This window comes from Ammospiza nelsoni, chromosome 2, assembly GCF_027579445.1.
Source record: "Ammospiza nelsoni isolate bAmmNel1 chromosome 2, bAmmNel1.pri, whole genome shotgun sequence".
NCBI lineage: Eukaryota > Metazoa > Chordata > Aves > Passeriformes > Passerellidae > Ammospiza > Ammospiza nelsoni.
The window spans coordinates 82,070,460-82,096,838 of NC_080634.1; the positions used below are offsets into that span (position 1 = coordinate 82,070,460).

At 41.9% G+C, this 26,379-nt stretch overlaps 2 protein-coding genes across 5 annotated transcripts; one reads left to right on the forward strand and one right to left on the reverse strand.

Annotated features, from left to right (window-relative positions):
• Positions 1–9,948: 9,948 nt before the first annotated feature.
• On the forward strand, positions 9,949–14,940 carry TEX30 (testis expressed 30). Of its 3 annotated transcripts, none has more exons than XM_059466475.1 (5): positions 9,949–9,971; positions 10,953–11,183; positions 12,130–12,181; positions 13,254–13,471; positions 14,582–14,940. In XM_059466475.1, exons 1-5 carry the CDS (start codon positions 9,954–9,956, stop codon positions 14,753–14,755), a joined length of 693 nt encoding a protein of 230 aa, XP_059322458.1. In that variant the 5' UTR covers positions 9,949–9,953; the 3' UTR covers positions 14,756–14,940. The 3 variants fall into 3 exon arrangements, with proteins under 3 accessions (XP_059322458.1, XP_059322460.1, XP_059322459.1); XM_059466477.1 differs by lacking the exon at positions 9,949–9,971 and adding an exon at positions 10,335–10,485; XM_059466476.1 differs by lacking the exon at positions 9,949–9,971 and adding an exon at positions 10,358–10,527.
• Positions 14,941–15,914: 974 nt separating this feature from the next.
• Positions 15,915–24,853, reverse strand: POGLUT2 (protein O-glucosyltransferase 2). 2 transcript variants are annotated; one of them, XM_059466051.1, is made up of 10 exons: positions 24,678–24,853; positions 23,049–23,254; positions 22,437–22,642; positions 21,617–21,694; positions 19,431–19,603; positions 18,280–18,517; positions 17,496–17,705; positions 17,050–17,139; positions 16,409–16,513; positions 15,915–16,181 (listed from the first exon to the last, which is right to left on the reverse strand). In XM_059466051.1, exons 1-10 carry the CDS (start codon positions 24,851–24,853, stop codon positions 16,164–16,166), a joined length of 1,500 nt encoding a protein of 499 aa, XP_059322034.1. In that variant the 3' UTR covers positions 15,915–16,163. The 2 variants fall into 2 exon arrangements, with proteins under 2 accessions (XP_059322034.1, XP_059322033.1); XM_059466050.1 differs by lacking the exon at positions 15,915–16,181 and having other exon boundaries at positions 16,388–16,513.
• Between the last annotated feature and the right edge of the window lie 1,526 nt (positions 24,854–26,379).

Sequence of the window (26,379 nt, forward strand, 5' to 3'; positions counted from 1 at the left end):
GGTCTGTATTAAACCTTGTGAGCCAGCATTCATTACTATGTAGGTGAGGCCTGGGACTGGGACCTTGCACATAAACACTCTATCATATGAACATTAAACTTGCACTACCTTGCACTGATTGTGCAAAGAGAAAAGGAGCAATCCATTTCAAAAGGCAGCATTTGGTTGGTTTCACACTTCCTCTAGGCAGAGGAGGAGAGGACAAAGAGCTGATGTTAATGACACTCTGATGTAGGCATAAACTTACAGGAGTGAGAGAGCTGCAGGACAAACGGAATTATCTTCTATGCCTGTACTGGCACAGCCTCTTCCATCCCCCCTGTGGGCTGGGTCACTGCAAACACAAGGGCTGCTGCCATAACATGGTCTAAAAAGTTCCTGACAGTCACCATGGCAAATGCCATATAATGTTGCATCAGCAGGGATAGGGCTAGACGACATGGCTGGATTCCCTCATTTCTGCAGTCCTAGAGAAATGCCTTGCCACTTAAAAATATTTAACTGCAGTGATGTCAAAGCATCTACTGAGATGTGTTTCTGCTGCATTTCATTTCCACTAGTAAATATTGAAAGGGACATTTTAAGAATTCTAACTGATTGATGCAATATCAATTCAAAACCATTACTTTCTTCCAACTCTTCTTTGAGAAGTCAACTGACCTACCTCACTGATTAATTGATCCAACCTTCTTTTTTGCAGATGCAAATTAATTCCTGACCACATGAGGGCCTATAACCTCAGCTCAGCATTTAAACAAGGCCAAGAGGTCAAAGTGAACAGAGCATCTAAGAGAATGACAAGTTCATAAACATAGTTTGCTGCCATTGGGTCCTAAACCTGATTTGGATACAGTTCTACTCTGGGCTAAATCTGATCTTGATCCAAACTGAGGGTTTAGAAATCTCCCCTAATGTGGAAAAGGCTCATTTCTTAAGGGTCAATATTCTAGGAAACAGAACCTGCTGTTATTTTCTTTGAGGAAAAACAACAACAACCACCAACAAAGCAAATAAACAAAACCCCAAACAAAACAAAATAAAACCCACTAAAACCAAACAGCAACCCATAGCTCCAAAATCAAAGTAAAACCTGCATCTAAAATTGGAAGGACTGAAGGCAGCAATTAAACCACAAAATAAATAGCACCATAAATTTCATCCTTCACATGACCTGTTCCTAGGTCATCTTTTCACCACCCCTTTCATTAGCGCTGTACCTGACCATCGTGCTATCAAGCTCAAGGCCAAAAGCTCGCCGCGTGCCCTGGCACAAGCTGGCATGAGCTTGATGCAGTTTGCCAAGTCTGCCTCCTTCTGACTTTATCACCAACTTGCCTCTTGATTCCTCAATGTGCCTGATGTCATTGCTCAGACATCCGCTGTGTGATTTGCTGCAATTGGCAAAGACCTATGAATCCCCCATGAAAACAAGTCCCCCAACTTGTGAGTGTAATGTTACTATCCTTAGTGTCTTCCCAGAATGCTGCAGTGCAATGATCTTCTTTTTTTGTATTTGTTTTTCAGTTAATGAGATTAATTGTGGAACAGACATTTGAGAGACCTGTGGTTTTTAAATCAAATCCCCAAAGGGCTTTGCATGCTGAAGTATTCAGGTAATCAAGACAAGGCTGCATATCCAGAAATTCAAAGGTTAACCCTGGGATGACATTAATTCCACATAAATAAAATCCCACATAAATAAAAGTCTTGTAATGCTACAGGGTCTTAGGAGTACTCACAGTGGATGAAATCCTGTGCTTCATCTTTCTTCTTGTCATATTCTTGAACTTATTCATGTCATACAATCTATTGCTTTATAAGAGCTGAGGAAAAGAGCCAAACACGTCTGGGGCTGAAAGCTGTCATGTGTACTTCAGCAATCTGTTGCCCTTGCAGCATCTCATGAAAAATCTTCCACTTGGCAAAGCAAAGTGTCCATGTACAAGAAATGCACACTTTGTGACATGCAACACAACTTCAAGTGGAGGTCAGATACCTGACATGGTTAATTTCACCCAGCAAGAAATTCTCAGAGGAGAAATAGGTCAGTACACTCTTAATGGTATATCAGAGAAGAACTTATGAGGCTCAGCTTTGTTTAAATTTTGGATTTTAAATGAGTCCACATGCAAGATGTGTGTTACTACCTGCACCATTCCTGAGTCTTCTCTTCCAAAGTCTTTGCAATGGCTGCAAGAGCCATACCCATGCAGTTTTATAACAGCTTTGATCCATTAATTCCCACTGAGTTCCAGCTGAGTAATTGCAGGGCACAAAAACCCCAGTTTAGTCAGAGCAAAGAGCATTCTTATTTTTGTCACCATTAGTGCTATAGTTTCCATGCATCTCTGTTGAAAATTTTGCAACCAAAACTGCAGAGCATGAAGAGATGGGGGAGAGATCACTCAGGCCATACTTAATTATTGCTTTTCAGGAAGCTGTAGAAGATGTAAAGAAATTCTTACACTTTGAGAACTGAGGCGAGAATATACTTGATCAGGACTGAAAAGGCCTGAGAAATGTTTCTGGCTGGTCTTTCCTTGGGAGGGAGATGGCAGATAAGAAAGAAGGTTGGTCAAATATCATCTCCCAGATATGCTCAGACTGGTTTTAGATATGGCACAAAATGCAAGACTTAAGAACATCCACTTACCTGGATTGGCAAGGTAGCGATAGGACAAAGGGCAGTGGCATTGAGCTGAAAGAGAATAGGTTTAGATTGGCTATTAGGAACAAATTCTTCACTGTGAGGGCAGTAAGACACTGGGACAGGTTGCCCAGAGAAGCTGTGGATGTTCCATCACTGGAAGTGTTGAAGGCCATGTTGGATGGGGCTCTGAACAACCTGGTCTAGTGGAAAGTGTCCCTGTCCTTGGAGAGAGGGCTGGAACTGGATGATCTTTAACATCCCTTCCAACCCAAGCCATTCCATGATTCTGTGATTACCAAGGGCATCAAGATGCTAACAACTCAAGCACTGATGCATGGAGCACAGGAACTGAGATGAATTCACTAGCTGGGTGAGCACTGAGTGCAGATTTGCATGACACCAGGAGGATTTAAAATAGCTGATGACAGCCTTGCAAGCATTAGTCCACCTAAGATTCCCTGAGCACAGTCAGAGGGTGTATGAACTGTCCTATGAACACACAATGAGCTTGAAAACTGTTCTGAGAAGTAACAGTTATTTAAAAATTCTGCTTGGAGCCATTGACAGCTGCATGTGTCAGTCTCCAGGCTCATTTCCTTGCATGCTAATACTTCTGGTGTGCATGTATATGAGCATGAATGCTTATACTCAAAAGTATATAGCTGGTAGCAAACTAGATCCTGTTACACATGTAAATTCATGACAGCTAGTAAGATAAAAGGGGAAAATAAGAAGGTAATAATTAGACCTTTCAGTTTGAGTTCAGTTCCATGCACTAAGCAAATACACACTCTCTGTGTACACTGAAATCTACTAACAAGTGAACAATATCCAGTATGGATTTGATAAATTGTGTGAAACCAAATAATTTCTCCACCAACCCCAGAGTAATAGACTTTGTGAACAGCAATAGATGTTGACTTTATTACACTTTTCCATTGCTTCTTTCTGTCAGACTAGAGAGTCATAGCATAAATTAACTTTCAACAGCATACATGCAAAACCAGACAACATTTCTGAATAATGCAACTGAGACTGATATTCTGTTGGAACAGAAGAATAAATCAGAGAGAGTTCCTTGCACTCTTTTCTTGAACTCCCTGTGTTTAGAAATATCTTGGACTCCAGAGTAGATAAGGTATTTCTTAAAAATACTAAAAGGAATTCTTGGAATGCTTTGGAAAAGAGAGTTAGAAACATAATAATTTAATCTTCTGAGGAGCAGCTGAGGGAGCTGGGGTTGTTTAGCCTGGAGAGAAGGAGGCTCAGAGGAGATCTTCTTGCTCTCTACAACCACATAACAACAGGAGGCTGTAGCCAAATGGGGGTTGGTTGGCAACCAGTGACAGTATGAGAGGACACAACCCCTGAACCAGGGGAGGCTGGACATGTGGAAGAACTCTTCACTGAAAGGGTAGTTAAACATTGGAATGAGGTGCTCAGGTAGGTGGTGGAGTCATCATCCTGAAATTCTTCAAGTGAACGAGGCACTCAGTGCCATGGTCTAGTTGATGTGATGGTGTTCAGCCAAAGGTTGGGCTCAATGGTCCCAGAGATCATTTCCAGCCTAAATGATTCTGCGGTTCTGTAATTCTGTCTGCTTAAATGGAAGAAGTGACCTGGAGGAATGATAACTGAACAAGGTAAAACACATATCTGCAGAGACTCTGCAGTTATTCATTCTGACAACTTCTGGATAAACAAAGGGCTTAATTTTCTGTCAACCTATGTGGGAATTAAAGGCAAAGAGAAGTGCAATGTCACTTCCTGCACCTCATAATAATCATATTAACAGAAGTGAAAATGGCCTAGGATCTTGCAGCAAGATGCAAATGTACACAGTGCTCATATTTAGGGGCTGTAGCATGATGTTTATAATTATAACTATCAATAAACTCCAGGTAAGTAAATTTAAATATTAAAACAGTGTTCACAGCAAAAGAAACCCTAGCAGCAGCAATGATGCTCTTTACCATCCCTAACCATGCTAACCTTTTAAAAAAGCAACAGATAGAGTGAAACTTCAGAAATAAAACATACATGGGATTGAGCTCAGCATTCAAAGATTGTATGAACATGCCAAAACTATTAATTCTTTCCTTTCAGCATTGAGAACAGAAAGGTTTGTTCCACTGGCTCCCAGCCAGGTCAGTTCACCATCAGCCAAGGGGAGAGAATAATGAGAGCGACCTCCTGCCAGCAGTGCCCTGTGCAGTCCCAGCACATGCAAGAACTGTAACAGCTGCCACTGGAAAACAAAGTGGTTGCATTTATCAAGAACAATGAGGGAATTCAAAGTCTCTAACAAAGACTCTGAGAAATGTATAGCATCCAAATTTGTCATGCAGAAGCATGTGTTATGATGACACCTTCCTTAATTAAAGTAAGGAACTTTCATTTAGCACCACAACTACAAAGTCAGAAATGTTCCCAAAGAGACTCGTGCACAGGGAGATAAGTTTTTACACGCTGCACATTTGTCACCTGACGTTATCAGTGCTCCCAGAGTTTGTGACATATATAATGCTACAAAAGGCAACATGTACCTGACATAATTTTATAAAAATAGGTGCCTAGCACATGCTCATTATATATTTATTATATACGATATATTGCATATCAGTAACAAGCTTACATAGTAAGTCTGAATAGACTAAAACCAGGTGGGCTCATTCCTTCATCCTTCCTGGAGAAAGTGGTTCTGCTTATCGCCTGCCCATCACTTCCTCTTTCATGGAAGACCTCAAAACTTCTTCAGACCCTCAAGAAATAAGATGTAATAGCTAAAAATTAAGCAGTGTTATGGATATTGCCACTTTTAAACAAAGGAAACAATAGTAGCTAATCAGGTAATAGTTGGCTGATCTTTCAGAACTTTCAGAAAATTATTAAAGGTTACTTTTGATACCTGTGAACACAGCATGTCCATGTGCTGATGTGTATCCACATCCTCAGAAAAAAAAAAAAAAGAAGGTTCTTGCTCAAAAGTCAAACTTGTAATTTAGAGGGAGAGCTGAACTTTCAGAGCAAATATGTGTCTCCAGCCTAAAAAGAACACCAAATTTTTTGCAGTCCTCTATTAAAAAACTTAAGAAAAAAAAGTTTCTGAGCCTAATATCCTCAAGATTATATTTATTTTACACTGAAATACAGACCCCCCCAACATATGTTTTTATACTTTTACAATTATTTTTATACATTTCTCTGAACAAATATATTCCAACAAAAGATTAACGCAAAAGGTCATCTCTCCTGTTCCCATTGTGTGTCAATCTAAGTCTCTGGTATGAAATGCTGTATTTATAATCCAAAGAAAAGAACAGGCATTTTCTGATGTGCTACTGAAAGTTATCAGGTCCCAAGTTTAGACCAGGGATAATGTCATTCTTTGGTAAACAGCCACTGTTTCTTCAAACCCAGCTGCCTTTGGCATATCAAATCTGTCAGAGGTGCTTACAGCAGTGCATAGGTTATTATAACGCTCGACATATATTCCCATTGAGAAATGGCAAATCACATACCCCAAATGATTTTCATATTTAGTGACAGACTTAGGTTATTATGTACTATGTCGTTTCCAGAATCAACTTCTATTTCCAGGAGTGATGTAAGGTTAAAGTTATGAAACGATGCTGTGCTCCTAAGAAACCATGTTTCCTTACCTTAGATGTTAAATTAAAAACATTGATTCAGAAGTTCAGAAATGATTCATAATTGGTTTTTTGGGGGGGGAGCTTTAACTTACAGTATTAATTAATATTTAAGTGTGTAAAAAAAAAAAAAGGATTTTCAATACTCCTGGAAAGGAATACAACTGGATTTCAGAACAGTTACTCAGCACACTTGAAAATCAACAAGAATCTATCTAAATGTCTTCCTAAACCCAGAAAGACCTAATTTGGAATAGTTTGATATGAGAATTGCTTTATGATGCCAAATTAAAAAAAAATCATTTGCATGTTAATGAATGCATTTTATTAAATATGCAGAACTCAATAAAACCCAGAATTTATCCATCATAAAGAATTTGCCCATGAGTTGGAATCTAATATATATATTTATAATTCAATTGCCTCTGACATATCAGCAATACTTGGGGTCATTATCTTCCAGAAAGCAAATTACAGCAGGAAAAGCGTGGCAAAAATGTACTGGCCCAACCCTATTGCCACAGACCAGAGGATTAAAGAATGACAGAGTCTCTCCTTCCTCAGACATTCTCTTCATCACAGACTCACAGAATCACAGAATGGTTAGGGTTGGGAAGAACCTTAAGGGTCACCCAGTTCCAGCCCTTCTGCCATGAAGAGGAACACTTTCCACTAGACTAGGTTGCTCAGGGCCCCATCCAGGCTGGCATTTGTGATGTTCTCAACTCTGCTGGTATCAGCTACCCTACCTCAGAGACTGTGCTTATGCACAGAAGAGTTTTAAGTGTTGAAAGGAGATTGGAGCCAAGAAAAGGGACTGAAAAAATAGGAAGTAAACTGGTAGCAGCTTGATGTATGGAGAGAGCATTTTCAGTGGGAAGGGGTTACACATGGGTAGATTTAATCAGATACAGGTTCCTTAAGGACTGCTCTAGAGACAGTATGTGAGTACAGCAGGACAAATACAGCAGGTGGACTCAAGAGGGAGGAAAAATTAAAAAGAAAGAGAATGCAAAAAGCAGACCAAGAAAGGAGCAAAATAGCACCAAAAATATAAACTATACCAGAGCACAAAAACATCCATTACATATAGAAATGAAAGCAGTAATAAAAAACCCCCAGAAATTAATATGGAGGAAGATTTTCTTAACCTTCTTCTTGCATACCTGTTTTCTAGGTTGAGGTTGTAACTATTTTGGACAACAAATCTTCTCAGTCGACTTTTGCCAAGTATCTTATTTACGGAGGCTTAACTGGTGTGAACTACTAGTTAGAATAGTGTGATCTCCAATCAAGACAAATTAATCTGACCTTTCCCCAGTTTGCTGCCCTCCCCAGATGTGAGCTACGGCTCCAGGAGCAGCTGCCTGGACACCATCTATGGTTCAGCTCAGTGGAAGGTGCACAATTCACACAGGCTGTGCCTGACTTTCACTCAGCTTAACGCTTCTGCATCCCACTTTAGCTTGACATCTTTTAGGCAAGGTAGAAATCCAGATGAATAATCTCCCTGTAAATATCCCAGGTTCTCTCTCGGGGTCTCTAGCTGGTCAGAGTGACCCGGAGATATGTTAGAAGGTTTCTTTTCCAAGCCCAGCACTCGAAGGAGTCAGAGCTCTTCATTTCTCAGTCTCAAGGTTGTTTATTGTTTCTTATCTATAAAATTTTTTCTCCTGCCGTGCTGAGGTCTGCTCAGCAAGACAGTCAGAGGCACTCTGCCTGCCCCAGGGCGGTGTTATCTTTTTATACTAAAAACTACACGTACAATATTTACAATTACTTTCCAATACCTATCACCCATGTTAGACAGTGAACTTCTACTCTAAATCAATCTAAAAGTGCCAACATCACAGCAGAGGATGTAGGCCAAGAAGAAGGAGAAAGGCTGGACACACCCAGATTCCTCCATCTTGCGCCCTGAACCCCCATTCTAAAAACCCCAAAAAATCTATTTTTCATCCTGTGATAAATTCACTATCATTCTACTTAAACTTTCGTCGCTTGTAATTCTTCATATAAGGCTGGTAATTGTTGTTGTCAAGGGCTAAATCAAAGGCACAGAAGTCTCGGGCTCTGTGCCAAGGTCTCTGAGCCCCCCTGGGCAGGGGCTCGAGTCCTCCAGGGCAGCCAGAGGAATTTCCTGGGTTCCCACAGTTCTCCACTTCTGTGTTTCACACCTACTACGATAATGCCTGGACTGGGAATTGGCCTGTGAGGCAGCAGGATGGTCACTGAGACAGCAGCTCAGAACCTGAGCTACCCTGCCAGGTTCACTTCTCAGAGGGCTGCAATATTTCAGTGCCAGTGTATGACAATGTCCAGCTGGCAGGCCGACAGGGAGACACTCAAAGCACAAGCCAGAGTGAGCTTATTTTCCACCAGGTGAACATATGAAAAACAAAGTTCTGCTGGGTGATCACATCTTCAATCAAGCACCTTAACTGATATGAGAGAGCTTCATACACTGATACCGGAAGAAAACATGAGCTCTGGCTAAATACCTTGCAATAGAGGATTTTGGAATTTTTTATTGGCCTGTCAAATACTAAGTATACAAATACTGCAAGCACTGTTGCATGTTGTTGGTGCTGTCTCCCACCAGATTAAGGCTGCGTTTTGAACGCTGTAGGTCATTACTGTACAACAGAGCACAGCCCTGGGAACAGATGTGTACCTAGAAAACCAACCACCAAGTGTCTCTCCCCTGTTTGTCAATGTCACACAGATCAAGTGTGCTGACAGCTGCCAAAAGAAAATTGCCGGCTGTCACTCTGGACATCTAACCTTTCCCTCTGTACGCGGCTCTGCCGAGTCCACACCCTGAATCCTGTGTCCCATTCTGGGCCCTCACTTCCACACAGACATGGAGGTGCTTGAGCAAGTCCAGAAAAGGGCAATGGATCTGGTGAAGGGTCTGGAGCACAAGTCTGATGAGGGAGATGGAGGGGACAAAAGGAGGCTCAGGGTGACGTTATCAGTCTCTGCAACCCCCTGAAAGGAGGCTGTAGCCAGGTGGGGGTGGTCTCTTCCCCCAAGCAACCAGCAACAGGACAAGAGAAAACGGCCTCAAGCAGCGCCAGCGGAGGTTTGGGACGGACATCAGGATCAACTTCTTCATGGAAAGCGTTTCTAAACATCACAATGGACTGCCCAAGGAAGGTGCTGAAGTCGCCATCCCTGGAAGGTGTTCAAGAAATGATGTGGCACTCAGTGCCCTGGTCTTGCTGACATGGTGGTGTTCAGTCATAGGTTGGCCTCGATGGTCTCAGGGGTCGTTTCCAACCTAAATGATCCTGTGATTCTGTAACTCATCCTAAGCATCTCATCTGTACTCCTTGAAGTCAGTAAAAACCTGACTTTCCGAGTAATCCCTATGCAATTTATTTCTGCTGAACTGCCACCTAGCAGTCCGTGGAGTTTTTGTACACAAGGGTGAATAAAAACATTTTACGTGGAGCTTTATTGATTTCTGGCGGCTGGACGTACTCAACACGGCCCAACCCGTGCCCACCCACAACTCCCGCTCCCCCGCGCAGGCCGCTGCCTCTCCCCTCACGGGGGGCGGGGCCACGCTGGCTCTGACCAATCAGCGCCGCGGCTGATTGGGGCCGGACTGGCGCGGGGAGCTGTCACTCCGGTGACGTCACGGCGGGATGAGCGGGCGGGCGGAGGTATGGCCGCCGCTGTGTCTGGGCCTGCCCAGGGCATGAGCGGGTTTCTGCGGCCCGGGGCAGCTGCCCTTCCCTCGGAGGGGGCCCTGCAGCTGGGCAAGGGGGCAGGCTGCTGCCGCTGCCTTCCCTCTGGAAGACTACTGTGTGCAGGCCTCTGGTTGTCCCGCGTGTCCACCGCCATCTCCTGCCTTGTCTGGCATTGCCGCTCGCTCCGGGGCTGCGAGGGCAGCAGCTCGGCAGGGCCGCTGAGCGCCTCCCCCGGCCTGTGCAGCTCCTGTGCGGAGCGCTGCCGAGGAGCCCCTTCTGGACATTGAATTTATCCCAGCCCCGGGGTGTCCTTCTTGCTCCCAGAAGCCGCCGCAGGGATGTTTGTGTTGCCCAGTGCCCGTTCATTCCGCAGAACATGAGTAGCTCTTGTGGCTGGGTCAGCGTCTCCAGCTGGCGGTGCTGACGGAGGCCCTGTGTCCCCCTGGAGCTTTGGCTGAAGCTGTGCTGTCCCCTGTTCCTGGAGAAGGTTCAGTCCTCGCCTCTGTGCAGGCTGCTGCTTCACTCGCTGGTGATTGAAATCACTCTGTGATTTCAAAATGTTTGCTAGGCTGTGTCCTAATGTCACACATTATGGTTTAGGCAGCTAGTTAGGTCTGGAAAAGATAGACATAGATATATAGAGAGGGTCAGAACCATTTCAGTTTGTGTTTTGAAGCTTCATTCTCTAATGCAGAACATAAGGTGTGGAGTCATAAAGGGACTTGCCCATTATTGTACGGAAAATCTTTGAAGCAGAGGTGCAGTCACTCATTCAGTACTCTTAAACAGAAGAAAAAAAAACAGGCTTGCTGTTTTGGTTTATTTCTTAATTGTCTGATGTTTTTTCATAATAATGTGTAGATGTATAGACTGGGAAACCAAGAGGGAGGCTTTTGGGTTTGGTTTTGTTTGGTTTTGTTAAAATAACAATATTGGGTTATGTTTCATTTCTAGGTTAAAGTGAAAATACCTTTTGGAAACAAATACCTTGATGCTATCTTCTCTGTCCCAGAGAAGAAACCAACATATGGAGTGATTCTTACTCATGGAGCTGGAGGAGACATGAATTTCCCTCACTTGGTGTCCTTGGCAGCCTATCTTGCATCCCATGGAGTTCTGTGCCTGCGGTTTACTTGTAAAGGCCTTAATGTTGCCTACAGGGCTAAGGCTTTCAAAGCAGTTGTGGTAAGGAGTGAAAAAATTCTCAGACCAAAGCTTAGATCCACGGTTTCTTAAATTACAGCCAGAGATTAGCCAAGAAACAGTGGGAGAATTAGAACCAAAGTTTAGATAAATGGAGCACTGTATGTGAACAGAAGGAGCAGAAGCAGTTCTTAGATGGGCAACAGCTGGAACAGCTGCCACAAGTGTGTGGGTTTGAGTTCAGGGAAAAAGAAAATCCTGACAAAGAGCAATGGTGTTTCATGGGAAAACTTACAGCTTGCAAAAAGTGGAAGAATTTAGGATGGGTGATCTACTTGCATTGAGCAGGAGGCATTTTTATAGGGGAGCAAAGTCCAGTTCTAAAGGAATTGTGTATGATGTCATTGTGATTAGATGTACATTAATTTGAAGTCAGACTTTACTTCATTGGGCATCTCCAGTCTTTATGGAAGAAGCATAAGTTGTTAGTGTGTTTATGTTAATATGCTGGTATGTAAGGATAATTTTAAGGCAGCTGCTAAGATTAGTTATCTCCTAAAATGTGAAAAAATATTGCTGAATTTTTTCTTTTCTGTTGGACTTAACTGATCGTGTCACAAATACATAACCTCAATGAAGAGCATTTTTGCAAACCTGCTTTTCCTTTTGATGGGCCAAGAGTGTGCATGAGGTTTATTACTGTAACTGAGTTGATACATAGTATTCACTTGTTTTGGTAACTTCATAGGGCATCTGATATTTTAGATTTGCTGAGAGCTAATGTGAAATTATGTTGTTGCTGCAAAACCTTATGAAACCATTTATGTGATAAAACCCAACAGAGCACCTTGTATGTACCTGTTCTTTCATCTTCAGTGCTGAAAGAGCTTCCCATTTTCTGTGTAGTAGCTACAAACAGAAGAGATTCCTAGCTTCCCAGCTGTCTTAATTCTGACATGTAATGCTTCTCTTTCTCTTATTTCTTTAGGAATACTTAAAACTTTGTGATGATTATAAACTTTCTGGTGTTTTCCTTGCAGGTATTGTTTTTATTATCAATAATTTTCTCTCTTATACTGTCTCTAGTAATAGCAATCTGTAAGTATTCCAAGTCTGTCCCACTTTGGTGACAAGCAAATGAACCCTTCTTATGATGCCATAGATCTTACTGCAGAAGAGGAAAGAAAGAGCAATACATTGTATTTTCCAGGTACTTTGGGAGAAAACTTCCTTGTCACTTAGAATTTACAGGGCATGATTTTTCTGATTATCCATGTGTACTTTTTAACTGCAGGTCTTGAAGAATTCTGGTTACTGATAAATGGAAAACAGTTTTCCCAAAGCAGGTTATGGTAATTAAAACCTAGCAGCAGATCAAAAAAGTCAGCTATGTTACGTGGAAAGGGGAATAGGTGGGGGTGGTTAGGACTGTCTTGATAGGGGAAATTCTAAGTTTTCTCTTAAGTGAACCAAGTCTGTGCTGCTGTAAGAACTAGTGACTTGTAACACTCAATTGCAGTGCATTGTCAGCTCATATGCCTCCTCTTTGAGGAGATACTTTCCCTTGCTGTTACTGACTGACCTCATGTTCCAAGTTCACATTTTCCCTCCCTTCTACTTTTACTTTTAGGCTGAAGTTCAAAGTGTGCATAAACACTTGCTGGATTTGTTTTGTGAGCCAAGTGAAATCAAGCAGAGAATTTTGTTTTGAATTTGAGCAAATTGAGGTTGCATGAAAATAATGATACAGGACACTATCATGGCTACCTCAAATTTCCAGGCTCTGGAGCATAGGACCAGTCCTTCTCTTCCCTTGTCCCCAGGGTGGGGTGTTGTTCCTTCCAGTATTGCAAGGAATCTCTATCCCTTTATATTTTCTTTCTTTTCCCCTTCTTTTTTAAACAGGGGTGTTAATGTTACAACTAGACAAATATCTTAGCAGAAAATGTTGAAATTAGGATTAATGTTTTTCATGAAGTAGATCATCCCTAGCATTTTGTGACACTGAAATACACTCAGTTGGATTGGTCTGGGGAGTTGTTTACTAAACCACAATGTAGATGAGGTGACAGCAGATAAAACTTTTTTCCTTTATTTCTGCATGGGAGAAAGGCCGTTCCATGGGCTCACGAGCTGCTGCCTCTGTGATACGTCAGCTGAGCCAGGGTGATGATGATGATGATGATGATGGCTTCCTTCAAGGTCTCGTGTGTTTATCTTACCCATTGCATCGACCAAAACTGCAGTCCAAGCTCCGGGATGAGGATTTGTTACTGATCACACGTCCAGTGCTGTTTGTCTCGGGATCAGCAGATGAGATGTGTGAAAAAGTGAGTACCCTTGTAAATCCTGCTGTGAAAGGCCAGTCTGGAGGAGCAGCAATGGGCCTCAGTGATGCCTGTATTTCACCTGAGTAACAGCCTTGCCTAAATAGGTGTCTTCTGAAGGAAGCCTTGGGTAGAAAACTTCATCAGACACAAGGAAGCCTGGCAGGGCTTCCTTTTGCTGCTTAAAATGTAATGGACCATGCTTGATCTTCCACTTTAGCAAGTTCAACTTTGGGTCACTGAAATACCCCCGATTTAAATGGTTTCAATCGGAGTGCATAAATTTAAAGTGGTCTCTGGAAGTAGTGAGTTATTTGCTATTTTGTTTTAACCATTTCAAGTTATAAAACCTGTGTGGTGCCACCAATGTCACATTGGTCACATTTTCATGGCAAATTCTTCTAGCAAAGCAGTTTTACCCCCAAGTCAGGTTTCTGTGGTCAAAAGTGATAGTTTTGTAGAGATGAAGAGCAGGTGTAGGGAGGGAGGGAAACAGTGCTTTTCTGGCATGTTTCCTTGCAAGCAGGTATCTGTTGTTCTTGAACAGGCCAGTGTGAATTTGGGGCTATGTGCAATTGGCATTTTCCATGCTTGGACAGTTTCTAAGGAGTCATAATGCTTTTGTGAGGATTTGTTGCCAAAATAAGTCAGGCCAGTGACCAGCAGATCCTTGGAGTGCCCTTTATGGGGGAATCTCTGACTTTGTGAGCTGGTTCTTAGATCTGTTTGCTGAGAAATTTCAACAGTGTCAAAGCTAGTCCCTAAGGAATTATATTGCTATTCAGCCTCTGCAGACAAATCTGACTTCAATTCTATCATTTTATTGCCAGCACTACCCTCTGACAGTAAAAATGGACTCCTTTGAAGTTTAATTTTCTGCTATTCTCTGTTTCAGTAAGGGTGAAGCTTTGAGCAGATCCCACTATTCATATCCTGAACAGAGAATACATCCCATTTTCCTAGCAAGGTGTTTTTCATGTGCACACAAATCCATCTATCTGTTTTTTAGGAGCTGCCTATTTTGCATTACACAGGCAAAGCAAGAGACATCTAGGAGTTCCAGAGTTTGTAGCAGCCAATTCTCTAATATCTGCATTCTTGTTTTCTCCATAGCAATTGCTAGAAGGTGTGGTGAGCAAAATGAAAGCCCCTAAAAAAATCCATTGGATTGATAAAGCAAACCATGGGATGGCAGTCAAAGGACGAACAGCAGATGATGTCATGGAAGAAGTAAATGCACAGGTTTTTTCTTGGCTTAGAGAGAATGTTCAACTGCAGCAAAAATAATTTGCAGTGTTCGAGCAGTATCTTCATTTAGTTTTTCCTAAATGTGGCAAATAAGGGGTTTGTTATTTTTTAGAGGCATATTTTTTTAAAAAACTGATGTTTTCAGAGGTCTAAGTGCAAATGCAAATAAAGCTTTGTATGAATGAAAAGAAAATGCAAACTAATAAAGAACTTCCAGAAGTACAGAAAATATATCATAGTAGCATTGTTCTCTGTGTTTCTATGCAAATATCCATATACAACACTTGGGAATGCAGAAGATTAAGAAATGCTTTTGACTAATATTTGAAGTAATGTACTGGAAAAAAATCTACTTCAACAGACATCTTTAGTGTTCCTCAATTTCTGAGTATCTTACTGATGCTGTACTCATTGGCAATTAAAACCTACTGATTTTAGGGTTCTGCCAGCACACCCCCTGAGGCTGGCAAGCCTGGTGTACTACTTTGCCTTGATGCTGTGTGCTGGCCTTCCCAGGTGCTTCCAAATCTGTGAGGCAGGGAGAGGAATCTCTGGTTGGTCACAGTGTCTGCCACCTTAGGGAGCCAGATTCTGCCTCTGTGGGGAGGAGGTAATGCAGGCACAGCTGGGTGTGTGGAGCAAAGAACATGGTTCAGTTTTGAGGAGGCCCCTTCACCAGTGTCCTTTGTGTAAAGGACTGATCACAGAGACCCTCTGATAAATAAACACTGATAGACAAATTGTGTTTAGTGATGGAGGAACTCCTGGAGCAGGAACCAGTTGTGCATCCATTGTGACAGGAGGATCTCAGGTCCCTGCCTGAGCTCTGACACTGGAGAGTGGATTAAACACTCTGTGTGTACTGGCAGCTGCAGCCTTTGTCATTATGGGCTGTGAGTAACCTGTTGGTATAACCGAGCCTACAGCAATATTGGAATTGTGGTTTTCCTGCAGGTTAACAAGATTTATTATGAACCCCACAGCATTGGGGGGAATTTGAGATTCTCTCAGAAGGAGCACAGTTATGGTCTGAAAAAAGAAGCCTTTGGTTGGAGGGATAGATAGAGAGGGAGGGAAGATTTATAATTCTCATCTGCCCTTCTTTGCAGAACAGTTTCAGGATTGTGGAAAGACTTACTGTATACAAGCATGAGTAAAAAGTATCTGCATTTCCAAGGTAACTCAGGACAGGAACACATGACTGATACAAACATGGTTTTTATTTAAAAAAAATTATAAAAAGGTGTTTGAATAAGGCTCTCCCACCACTGCATGATTAAAAGGAAATCAGAGGTGCTTTGATTTCTTCCATATGCAGATCATGAAATGGTAAACTTTAAAATATCCACTGACATTTTCTGCAGGCATACTAACCCAGATTTTCTTTCTTTCTTTAAGAAGACAGTCTGAATTTAGGTAAATACTGCAAAAAAATTATTTACTTCTGTCAGAGTTCATCTTTGGCCTGCAGTCAAAAAAGAAGAAACATGTTTCAGTTAACTGGAAGCCTATTTTTCACTGTCTAGTCCTCTAGTCCTGCAAATACATCAAGAAGTGTTTCTAAGTTGGATAGGTGTTAATGGCCTGGCCTGATAACTGATACTGTGGGGCACTAAGCAGCCCTGCTCCAGCAGGGCTCAGCAGGAACTGAAGACACTCAGCACTTTACATTTAACCCTGCATGGACTGTACCTTCTTTCGGTGGCAAGTGCATGGGAAAAGGTCATCATCAGGCTGCTGCACCTTCTCCATCCCATCTCTGATTTTTGGTTCACTCACTTGCAAGCTGGCATATTCCTAATTTTAAAAAAAGGAAGGTATCATTAATCCATACATTTTTTAGATTGTACATGTAGTTGCCAATATTGCACCAAATCAGCTGAGCAGTTCTGTATGAACTCTGGGGCTACACAATCTGTTCCTGCAGACTGTCACAGGCAGGGTGAGGGAACACTCAGCTGCAGACAGGAGCCCCTTTGAGTGCCTCTCTGGAGTTCAGTATCTCGGTGCTAATGCACAGATATTTTCAGCTGTGGTTCACAGGGTGTGCGTCTGATGTGGAATTCTTTGATCATTGTGGGCTACATATTCTGGCAGATTAGATCAAGATTTATGGGATCCCACTGCCTCTCAAACAGCCAGCATAGTCTTAAGGGGTTTCATAGCATATAATTGAATACAATGTTTGTAAAAACCAAATGAAGATTTTAATTGCTGCTGCTTGCTTCATGGCTTCAAGTACCAGACTGGCCAATTTCCAGCAGCTCTGTTGCCCTAAATTCTTGCTGTGTGATTTCTATTTCTGTGCCAGTAGCCATTAAAAATATACTGACCTGGAAAAGTTTGAAATAGTAACAAAAAATGTGGTCTCCCATGAGATTGTTTCTTGCAAATTCTTGTCCAGATTTTGCAATATTTTTTGCCTGTCAAAGAAAATGAAAGTTTGGTTTATTTTTTTTATTGCCCAGAACTAGTATTTATTTCAGGGTGCCACTGTTGGTTCCCAAGTTACAAATGAAGTTGACAGTTCAGGATAACTCGAGTAAAACATTATTTTTAAAAGTTAAGGCATTATTAGGAAGATACTTTTTTTTCCCTGAAGTTCAATTTGATTTCAAATTAAGGACAAAATTATGCATTTTTGAGTGTTTTTCTTCTTTGTAGAGTTGATGAAATAAATTTCAAGTTCTCCTAGTATTTTTTTTGCTTTGTTTTAAAGAAATTAAATTTCTGTTCTCTTCTAGAAACATTACTGCATACTTCTAAATGTGTATTTTACCTCTTCATCATGATCTTTTGCCCACTGTAGTTTTTCTAGCAGATCACTCAGGTCACTTTTAAATGGAATGTAGTGTTTCCATGGCTGCAGCTCATTATAAAAGTGCTCATAGTAGATGGAGTCTTGCTTTAGCACCACACTGTTTCCTGCTAGTAGATAAGGCAATCTGTATGCTGCCACTGTGCCATCAATATTAATTTGATATTTATACTGGAAAGAAAAGGACCAGAAGTTATTAAAAACCACAGGATCCCTGGCTTGGTTAGGTTATATTCTGAGGGCACTGGTGTTACTGACTTGCTGATATTGAGACAGGTAGGAGTGGCTAGGCAAGCATCAATGTCTAAGAAGCTTTTATTATCTAGTTTGGAATTCATCACAGTGCAGGGTACACACAGCTTCATCAATTAAGTTCTCCAGGAATACTTAGGTGCTCATCCTCGGATGTGAGGGTAGATGTGCCACTTCATCCACAGACTTTCCCACTATGTTAGTTAGGTTAGTAGTCCTGATCGCTGAATCAGGAAAAAGAAATAAAAAGGAACTTGAAGTTTTGTAGATTACACGAGGTTCTACAGAACCTTTAGATGTAAATCAGACATTACTATCCTGAGGGTAAGAGCTACATAACAGTTACTCCCACTGGAGGGATGTCTAGTCACGCTTGTTACTGGTAGTGTCCTGAATAACTAACAATCCCTTTATTTTCAATAATACATACTAAGTTATTTCATAATGGGAAACAGTGAGAACTGAATTCTATGAAAAATAATTAGTGGCTTACCTTAAAAAAATCAAAAAACGAAATGTGCTTAACAATAGGACCATAGAGGTTTTCATCATGTTTAAAGAAAAAAAAGTTTGTGAAAGCAGCATCTATGATCTCTGGATATTTCTTGCTGAGTTTTACAAGCTCAAGCCTCTCTTTGCGGCTGTCCCGTCCTCTCCAGAAGGCTGTGGTGTTCTTGTCTTCCCACGATGGGCCAGTGTTTGTTTGGACTGACATCATATCCAGGCTGACTCTGCAGCAGAAAGAAGTGGTTTAATAGTGAAGCCTACTGGAAACTTTTTAAAGTGCAGTTACTTAAAAGAGTTCACAGTACCCACAGACAGAGAGCAAAGATGAAGGCAAGTCATGAGCACACCATCATGTGTTACTGTGTCAGTCTTTCGCAGCAAGAGAAACAGATAATGTTAAATTCATGGGTGTGTGGCATGACAGCATCCTTCAACATCATCATTCAAGGCATGTGGAAACAATACCATGAAAAAAATAGATAAAAGTGGATACACTTGCCAGAGAAGGTGATGCAAGGTACTGTAACTTGCTTAGTAAAATATACTGCACATCCTTAAAAATGTTAAGAAATTCAACACATAAACTGGGAGGGCAAGGGATAGCAAATTAGAAAAACTTTTCACAAAAAAAAAGGAACCTGAACTAAATGCAGTGAAATGTTAAGTTCAAGATGGATTGCAAAGATTTCTTAGAAGCAAGCTGTCTTTGTAGTGTTTCAAGACAGAAAAGAGCAGTTGACAAGGCTAGTTATGGTCAGTAATCAAAGTGGGAGATGGTAGCTCCTAGTTTGAAAATTCCCAATAGCTATGTTGGGATTTGAAAGGTACACAAAAAACAAATTTCAACAAAATCAGGAAAGAAAGATGCCTGGCCAGTTGTCAACAAGTTCATGGGGGGAGAAACAAAGCAAACAAATCAAATGCCTAGCCTTGAAACACTCTCAAGTGCTGTTTTTAGTGATTTGACCATTTAGATTTTTGAAATGGAACAGTGAAGTATAATAATATATTGATTACACAGTCACTGCCTACCTGGGCTGCCAGTCTCTCAATGAGTAAACGAAAATAGTTAATATACAGGTCTCTAGGGAAGATCATTCAGTGTGAATTTTGTGAAAAGTTTAAGCCATTTCTTACCGTCCCATCGTCTCCAAAACAGAGTCTGTTAAGTCATATGTTGGCATGACAATGTCTTTTGACTCACTGGAACCACACCACGAGAAGATTGGGTGCAAGTTCTGTGGGGGCTTCCTTTTCTCCAGAGGCCAGTCCCCCAAATTAACAAAAAATTCTACATCTGGCATTTTCACCTAAAGAGAAGCAAAGTAGGCACAAATGTAGTTTAGCACAAACAGTATTCTGCTGGCATCTTGCATTTTGAAAACAACCTCACTAAGAGGAAAAATTGCCAGGTGTCTAATATACTTAAAGTACCTGTAATAAATCATGGACATTTAGAAACCTGTTAGAGATACTGAGACCACAGAGTAAAGCCTACAAAATAGTATTTAAAAAAAATTTGCAAAGTCACATAAGGCATAGGAGCCCCCTTTTTAGAGGATGATTTCCTGTTATACTTCACATGATTGGCCCCACAATCTTTTGATCAGGCTAGCACTGCTACCTAGTCAGCAATTGTATAGTTCAAGGTAAACTGGATCATCTCGTTACTGTATGGAAAACTGATGCTGGCTGGTAAATCAGTTTTCTGTCACATCAGTGATCTAATTCACCCTGTATCTGCAGGATGCCTAAATCCAACAGAAGAGAAGAAACAGAAATAAACATCCATAATGGGAAGACCAATTTAGTCAATGCTTTGGTTAATAATTAAGCATAACATCATCACTTAGTTAAAATATTTGGTAGCATGGAACCATACCTGAAATCACTGTCACAGCCAAAAGGCAAGAAAAATACTGTTGATGGCCAGGAAGCAGGACAGAGGGCATAATTTTGCTGTTTTATGAAACTGTGATGCACCCCTGTATTGAGTTTAGTTTGGGTATTTTCAAGTGAAGTAAGAAAAGGTAGAAAGAAAGGCAGCTCTGTAGTTTTCCAAAGAAAGGACCAGCTGCCTTGTGAGGGAACACTGAAAATGGTGGGACAGTTCAGTTTGGAGAGCAAAAGGCAAAACATGACAAATGGCTGCGTTTTACAGAACCCTGAAGGCACATATAAGGTCAGTGCAGAACTAATGTCATCTCTCAGTTCACTCTCTTCCCTCTCAGTTGTCTCTTTCAAAACAAAAGAAATTAATAATTTGCCAAATATCAAACACCTCCAAATGGTGGAAGACACTCTATTCCTTTCAAAGGGTGTTTGCTACACAGGCCAATGCTCAGCACTGAACTTCGTTACTATGGCGCCATCTAAAGGTTGTAATGGGCATAAACCCTACAAACTGAATTTTCTACACATCCTCAGCAGCAGAATCCATCAGCAACCTGAATCTTCTCCAACCAACTATCTACTGTCACTCAGTGACACTATCCTAATAAAAATTCTTATTCAATGGTATTTAATGGGAATGAGATAAACTGTGTTTTCTAGATATGTAAACAGTTTCTGGTTTTGGAGTTAGCAATCCTTTTTCAACTTTTAGTCTAAAGTCCTTACATGAAAATTAATTCCATTATTTCTTGTCCAATACTACTGACACCAAGAACAGTTTACTTCCATCTTCCAGAGAACAATCTTTTAGTTAATTGTAGTCTACATCCATGTCTTCCCTTAGACATCATGTCCTCTTATAAATAGTGTTAGATGAAACAATCACCAGTTAAATTAACATGCATTTGTACATTTAGTAATTTTCCCAGTCTTCCTGTGCACTGTTAGTTCAGCAACGTTATCAATAGAGCAACCCTTAAAGCATGACACCCAAAGGCAGCCAGAGTAGCATAACTGATCCATTACTAATTCTGAGGACACTGGAAAGGCTACTTGATATTTCTTTAATGTGTTATGTAAACTTGTGTTCAGCTTTTTGCAGCAATGTACCTGCAGAGACAGAATTTTCTGTTAGATGCTACAGGATGATTGATTTATTTATTCTACAGGGAAAAAACCGGCTTATCAAAAAACTGGCTTATCAAACTCACCTATAAAAGCCTGCTTATTCAATTAACTTTTGTGATACTCAATCAGATGGCATTCTAGAACATGACAGCTTCAAACAAGGAAAATCCATGACCTTTCCATAATTAATCAATGTAAAAGAGTTTTTAACAGAAACAGCAACAAATACACTGACGTGTATTGAAGGCCAGGCTTCTATAAATTAGGACATACAGAGTAAGTGGCTGTACAGATGTACTCACTTTTCTGGTCAAAGAAAGCAGTATGGCATCCATGAAAATTCTGAAGCCAACATGTTCCCCATATGTCTTTATATAAACCTGAAAATAAACAAAGGTTTTACTGGGTGATTTCATTTCAGAGAATGGCTGGCACAATTCAGAGCTCTTTTAATCACATAGTAACTACTCAGACAGACTATATGGCTGTATAGAGTTATGAATCAGCTGGGAAGCAATAGAAATCTCATCACAGAAAAGTGATGAAAAAAAATTACAAGCTTTGCTTGCTTTTGCAGATGTTTGAAGTCTGTTTCATGAAAGCAGAAACTGTTGCCTGTCTCTGTGGTGTTCCATTCTTCTAATTTCTATACAAAACTCCACTGAAGTAAGTACAGTGTATACAATTCTCTGTTACAAAGAATTGTAGCTCTGATGCTCAGTTCAGCTAAAAGTGGTATCTCAGAATTATGCATGATGTAATTTATCAATGTACTTCAAATTAGATGATTGTGACACCTCACAGCAGTATTGCTCAGAGAACAGGAAACTGAATTGGCATTTAGGAGACTTGGGTGGGTGCCCAGTACTCACATTGATTGCCTGGAAAGTAATTTGCTTTCACTGTGTTTCAGCTGTAACATGGACAAAAAAGCACTTACAAAGTAGGACTGACATTGCTAAGCTCATACACAAACTGCAAAGTATTCAAGGACAGAGAAGCAAGCAAAGTCTTGTTCTTAAAGAATACACTACAAGAAGCTTTTACAACTCAGATCAACCAAACTGCCCATGGCTTGCCACCAGATTTCCATTTGGACTTCAGATCAACCAGATTCCATACCTCATTGTCTTTGATGGTGTAGTGACACAAACTCTGTCTTTGTCCAAACCTCTGCGGAATTTCTTTTGCAATCTTATCTGGGTCAACAGTGGGAAAATTTGCTAAGTCTCTCTGAATCTGTGGAATGGTTTGAGGGCAGTTCATCTCTTCCAGCCATGCTCTGCTATCCTCCTGAGGGCAATCACAGTTTTCATGGTAAACAGGTCCTATTGGGAACAAAATTATTATTTTAATAAGTCATAATATTGAGCTGTTGAGATCACAGAACAGGGTCAAGCACTGAACATTCATTGCTTAGGGCCAAAATTTCAGCGACTCAAAATGGATATGGCTGAATTTCTTTTTAACTCTAATGGAGTCATGTCAACCTATATCAGCTTATGTGTGAGCCTTCTACCTGTATTTATCAGGCAACAGCTTCACAGCATTTGCTTCCTTTTATTATTTTGAAAACTATATGTAGGATGCATATAATGAATCCATAATTCCAATGGGATTTGATAGTCCAGAGAAGTATGAGGTCCCAAAGAATCCCACGCTTCTAGTAGAAGACATTCTGGGACATGCTTTGTCAGCCCTGACAGGAAACCTGTGTTTAGTGGTGCCTCTTACCTTTTAAAATATATGGAGACTTTGCAACATGCTTATCTCCAGTTTTGACTTCTATCCTCAGGCTTTTGTAGCTCGCATACATCCTGTACCTCACGAGGAAGGAACCATCTTTCCTGTCCAATACCTGCACACCAACACGAGTGAACTGTTCTTCAGGAGCAGTGATCTTCACCTGGAATGCATTTTCACCTGGTGATGAAGTGAACCTACCCAGAGAATAAGTGGGAGCTTAATACACAAAGGAAACATACAACAGATTTCTTAGTCTGCTCCATTCCTTTGCAAGTCAATAGATTTCCAGCGAGCCATGTTAGCCATGATTTCCTCTGAGCCGTGTTAGGCCTCTACAAGCACATGCAAATGTTCACTTTAACAGGTTAGTAAGTCTATTATTTTACATTCAGAAGCAAATATTTCCAGATTACCTTATTTTCCAGGTATTATTTAAGGAAGTAAAGAACAAAGTTACACATTTAATCATTATGGTAGCTTAGATGGGAAAAAACATGGAAAAGAAATTAGAGAGAGATCATGTAATTCTATGTGTATATGAGATATTTTGGTATAATTAAACATAGACCAAAACAGAAAAACCTCTATAAAACCAAATAAAATAATCTGAATAATCATGAAGTTATCACATATCATTGATGTATTAACAAAGTTGGTGCAGTCAAAATGCTGTCAACTTCCTTCCACCTCTCTTTCAGCGACCAGGCTCTTGGGCTGTAACTCCTTACTTCACCTTTCCTAAAACTTGTCCAGTCATACTTGAGACCTGCCAGTTCAATTAAACGCAAGAAATATTTGCTATCCAAGTTAAGCTGAATTGGCAGCCTCCATACTGACACAAGCCATGGTGCATCTAATCTGGATGACCTTGATGCAACATTCTGAGCTCCTATCTGACCAGTTTTCTGAAATAAATGGAAAGCAATGAGTATTCTCTAAAAATCACAGAGTTGTTAGGGTTGGAAAGGACCACTGGAGATCATCTAGTCCAATCCCTCTGCCAAAGCAAGGTCACCCTGCAGCAGGGGACACAGGGGCGTGTCCAGGGGGGTTTGCAATATCTCCAGAGAGGGAGACTCCACAGCCTCCCTGGGCAGCCTGTTCCAGTCCTCTGCGACCCCCAGGGAAAGTTTTCCCTCGTGGTGAGGTGAAATTTTCTGTATTTTAGTTTATGGCCATTGCTCCTCGTGCTATTTCATTGCTAAGAAATTTACCTATTGGTCTATGGAGTAATTCCTAAATGATTCAACTGATCTTGTGCCTCGGCACGTAGGAGAAATACTAATGTTCCCAAACAGTGGAAACAAGCAGGATGCCTGAGCCTAACAAATTAAATGTATTAGTCACTGCTAAAGTTTTGACAAAGGAAAATAAATAATGAACTTTTCCCACTGACTAACACGTATGTTTTGCTGCCGAACGTTTCCATCCTCTTATCTCATCCCCTCGCGCCGTTATTTGATACTCCTTGAAAGGATTAATTAGCTCTTGCCAAGTGATATGCAGAGTCACGTAGAGGGAGCTTTTAGCCCGCACCTTCTACGAGCAAATCGCCAGCCTCTCGGTTTGACCGTGCCCAGAATCTCCCCGAAAAGCCGCCGCCGCCGCCGCCCTCACCTCAGCCCTCGGGCGTCCACGGCCTGCACATAGAAGTACCGCGCGGGGAGCGCGGCCGCGGCGCGCAGCCCGGGCCCCCACACGGCGCTGCGCTCGGCGCTCGGCCGCCCGCCCCCGCCCGCGGCCGCCGCCGCCGCGGCTCCCAGGGCGAGGCACAGCGGCCACAGCGCACGCATCGGCAGCGCTGCTGCCCCCGAGGGACGAACACCGCCGGCACCGGCCTCCGGCCCTCGGCACGCCGCCGGGCAGTCCCGCCCCCGGCGCGGCTCCACGGGGCGGGGCCGCGGCATGGCGGGGCGGCGCTGCCGGGAGGCGCCGGCCCGTTGGGAGGTGCCGGCAGAGCCCCCGGGAATTACTGGGACCTGGCGCATGGAAAGCATTAGGGACAGCTGGCTCTGACGGCCCGCGGCCCTGACCTACGCGCCCGGACATCTCCGAGCCGCTCTTTAACCCCTGCTAGGGGCTGAAGTTCTTCGGCCCAGCCTCCCTTCACTCCGTTCCCGAACTTTAGGGTGGGAAGTGGAGTTTACAATCCGGAAAATGTGTTTTCAAAATCCTCCCCTGAGCAGCTGGAGGTGAAGAGTTTCTTTGAGCTGAGAGTGGCAAAGCCCTGGAACAGGCTGCCCATGGAGGCCGTGGTGGCTTCCTCTCTGCAGACATTCCAAACCCACCGTGTTCCCATGCCACCTGCTCCAGGTGACCCTGCCTTGGCTGGGCGATTGGATTAGGTATCTCCCGAGGCCCCTTCCTCCCTTAACACCTTTGTGACTCTGTGATGTGTGGCTGCTGGTAGTGCAGGTCTGGGATTGTCTGGAGCAGAGGTGAGGGGGCACCTCCCCCGCTGCCACCAGGGCAATCGCACAACGCAGCCGTGATTCCATGGTGATTCCATGGCCCTTTGTCAAATAATCCAGCCTCCAACTGCAGAGAGCTGGTCCCAAACACTAATGCTGCTCTTAACTACATGCAGAATCATTTAGGTTGGAAAAGACCTCTAAGATATTTTCAACTTGGCTCCTGACTGCTTCTCTCTTGTTAAGGCAAACAATAAAGAAAATTGAAATTCATCATCAAGGACTCAGGAATTTCAAAAAGATTTTGTATTTTACATTTGGAAATATTGCAAATATGCTTAGAGTAAAGCACCCAAAAAGCACTTGTTTGAAGAAAATTTCAAGCCTAGAAATGACAGCTTGGGTTGATGAAGAGAGTCTTTTCTAACCAACAATGTCATTACAAAATGCCTTAAATATTACCAAGCTCCAGCTTTTAAAAACAAAGTTTTTCAGGACATTCAGCAGTTAGAAGACTTACAATTTCCAGTCAAAAAATTCACACAGACTCTGTTGTATATCCATGATTCTTTAGCTCCTCTCCTTTCCCTGTCTTTACTCTCCTGATGTGTTTTACAGGCAGAAATCACACTCATCATATTTTGCTGCATGAGAGAAGCCAGTCTCCTCTAGAGGGAGAGAACTTTAAAGATATTTTTATTTAAAAAGAAATTTGATAGCTGTAGAATTCACAGATCATGCTTCCTCCTCTTAGCAGGATGGCACTGACATGTTAAAAAAAGCACAATAGTGTTGAAGTAAAGGTGACACACTTCCACCCTCCTGATGTTCTCTCCTCCAGCTTTTTTCCCCCCACATAAGTGCTCAGGGAATCCATGCAGAGATTTGGCACTATTTGTCAGCACCCA